The sequence below is a fragment of the Sphaeramia orbicularis genome, chromosome 15 (genome assembly GCF_902148855.1).
Source record: "Sphaeramia orbicularis chromosome 15, fSphaOr1.1, whole genome shotgun sequence".
In the NCBI taxonomy this organism is placed as follows: Eukaryota; Metazoa; Chordata; class Actinopteri; order Kurtiformes; family Apogonidae; genus Sphaeramia; species Sphaeramia orbicularis.
This window is the reverse complement of record NC_043971.1, coordinates 218,746-221,642: the sequence shown is the minus strand read 5'-3', so window position 1 is coordinate 221,642 and position 2,897 is coordinate 218,746. Positions and strand designations below refer to the sequence as shown.

At 47.4% G+C, this 2,897-nt stretch overlaps 1 protein-coding gene across 1 annotated transcript in view; it reads left to right on the top strand.

Moving 5' to 3' along the window:
* LOC115434495 (ventral anterior homeobox 1-like) overlaps positions 1–1,603 on the top strand; it is a 29,413-nt gene extending 27,810 nt beyond the window's left edge. The window contains exon 3 of the mRNA XM_030156469.1: positions 1,214–1,603. Coding sequence (XP_030012329.1) covers positions 1,214–1,603 — 390 coding nt within the window. The remainder of the gene's footprint in view (positions 1–1,213) is intronic.
* The last annotated feature ends 1,294 nt before the right edge of the window (positions 1,604–2,897 follow it).

Here is a 2,897-nt window from a genome sequence, read left to right as displayed (position 1 = left end):
TCTCTCTCCTCCTCTCCTCTCTCCTCTCCTCCTCTCTGTCTCTCCTCTCCTCCTCCTCCTCTCTGTCCTCCTCCTCCTCCTCCTCCTCTCTGTCTCCTCCTCTCTGTCTCCTCCTCTCCTTCCTCCCTCCTCCTCTCTGTCTCTCCTCCTCCTCCTCCTCCTCTCCTCCTCCTCCTCTCTGTCTCCTCCTCTCCTCCTCCTCCTCCTCACATAAATACATTGTTTCCTTCCTATGTTCAGATTGTGTAAACTCTGTTGATGGTTCAGTTTTTGTCTGAACTAAAAAGGTTATAGTTTTAATTATTACATTTAATTTATTTCCCAAAATATGGATCAAATCCCATCTAGAATCACATGTACATTCTGAGCTTTGATTGTATTATGCACACATTTTCTTTTTGTGTGTTTTAAACAGTTGCTCTTCCACATGAGAAAACTCAGTAAAAGAACTTTAAAACTTTGTCCTCTGGTGTTCTGACTAAACACCGTCTGCACTTTGCACACACTGGTGGGATAAGGTCACAATTTTTTTTTCGTACAGTTTGTTTTTGATTCTTTTACACTTTTTTCTATTTCATCAACTTGAGCTGTAAATAAAAATACCAAATACTCAGTAATTGTCACATTTTTAACCTTTTAAATGCTGTGTTTGTAATGGAAACAAACCATTTTTTGGATGAAAAAAACAAACATTTTTTTCAAAATACCACAGAAAAAGTGGATCACATATTATTAGATTTTTTCATCCTGGCATATGTCAATGATTAACTCCAACATTAACAACGTTAATAAATGACTTTAGCCCCTCCCCTCTCTAATGAAGCCCAGATCTCAGTAACAGCAGGATTTCTGCCTTAAAGGCTTTGGATCCAAAACAGGTTCTAATGGTAGAAACAGTGCGTTTTCTGCACGCTGCGCAGACATGACAGGCTGGTCACTTCCTTCTGTTTACAATGTGCACATTTGAGTTGGTGGACTGAATTTTAAAGATCATGAACAAATGAACAACTTTTGAATTCTAACCTTATTTCAATTGTGAAAACAATATGAAGTTTTTTTAACACGAAGTGCAAAGTGTGCGTAACAGGCACACCTGGATACCACAGGGTTAAAGAGTGTCTTTTATTGGATCATAGTGAACACACAGCGTGGAGGGATATAGGTGGGGGTGTGTCCCTAGCGTCCCCGCCCACTTCTACAGCTCTGATGTCAGGTGAACCCAGGTCCAGAACTGGGGCTGGTTCTGAAGGTCTTCACCATCCGGCCGTTGGAGGTTCTGTCCCAGACGTCTTCTCCAAATGCACCAGTGAAGGTTCTGAACACTCATCAGAGCCGTCCTCCGTTAGTGTCGCACTCCTTCAGCCTGTCCTGGTCCTGCAGCAGCTTCAGTCAGCTGAGGAGCACCGACGACCAGCACCAGAGTGTGCACGGCAACAAACAACCACCGCACAAGCAGAGGAAGGAAACATTTAGGCTCGCCCACAGCAGCTCCAAGGCTCCGCCCACAGCAGCTCTAATGCACAAGTTCACATTTATGGGTTTCATCTGGTTTGTGTTGGTTCCAATTCACATGAACTCAGACTTCTGTCAGTTTACAGTCTGAACTGAATGTGACCCTGAAGTGACCCACATGCACTAAAGAGGCCCTGAAGTGACCCACATGCACTAAAGAGGCCCTGAAGTGACCCACATGGACTAAAGAGGCCCTGAAGTGACCCACATGCACTAAAGACTCGACTTCTCAGCAGTATTTGACACTGTCAGTCACCATATCCTGTTATCCATACTCTGGAACATGGGCATCACAGGCCACGCCCACTCCTGGTTTCAGTCTTACCTCACTGGTCGGTCCTTCAGTGTGTCCTGGCTAGGGCACACATCTGCAGTTCACCGCCTCACCACGGGGGTCCCCCAAGGCTCTGTGTTGGGCCCCTCCTTTTTGCCATATACACCACCTCACTGGGTCAGATCATCCACTCACACGGCTTCTCATATCACTGCTATGCTGATGATACCCAGCTCTATCTGTCATTCCCACCTGATGACTCCACAGTCTCAGTGCGGATCTCAGATTGTCTCTCTGACATATCTGCATGGATGAAAGCCCATCACCTTCAGCTGAACCTGTCCAAAACTGAACTGCTGCTCTTCCCAGCTAAGCCAACCATACAGCAGGACATCTCCATCACTACTGACTCCATACCTCTGGCTCCTACCAGTGGAGTACGTAACCTGGGAGTCATGATTGATAATCAGTTGACCTTCACAGATCACGTTGCCTCTGTCACCCGATCATGTGGTTTCACTCTGTTCAACCTAAGAAAGATCAGGCCATACCTAACCCAACAGGCCACCCAGCTCCTGGTGCAGACTATGGTTATCTCCACCCAGCTCCTGGTGCAGACTATGGTTATCTCCACCCAGCTCCTGGTGCAGACTATGGTTATCTCCACCCAGCTCCTGGTGCAGACTATGGTTATCTCCACCCAGCTCCTGGTGCAGACTATGGTTATCTCCTCCTTGACTACTGCAGTGCTCTTCTAACGGGCCTCCCAGCTTGTGTTGTCAAACCACTACAGATGGTCCAGAATGCAGCAGCGCGTCTGGTCTTCAATCAGCCTAAAAGGGCACGTCACCCCCTTACTCACCCTAAAAGGGCACATGTCACCCCCTTACTCACCCTAAAAGGGCATGTCCCCCTTACTCACCCTAAAAGGGCACGTCACCCCCTTACTCACCCTAAAAGGGCAGTCACCCCCTTACTCACCCTAAAAGGGCACATGTCCCCCTTACTCACCCTAAAAGGGCACATGTCACCCCCTTACTCACCCTAAAAGGGCACGTCACCCCCTTACTCCCCCTAAAAGGGCTCATGTCCCCCCCTTACTCACCCTAAA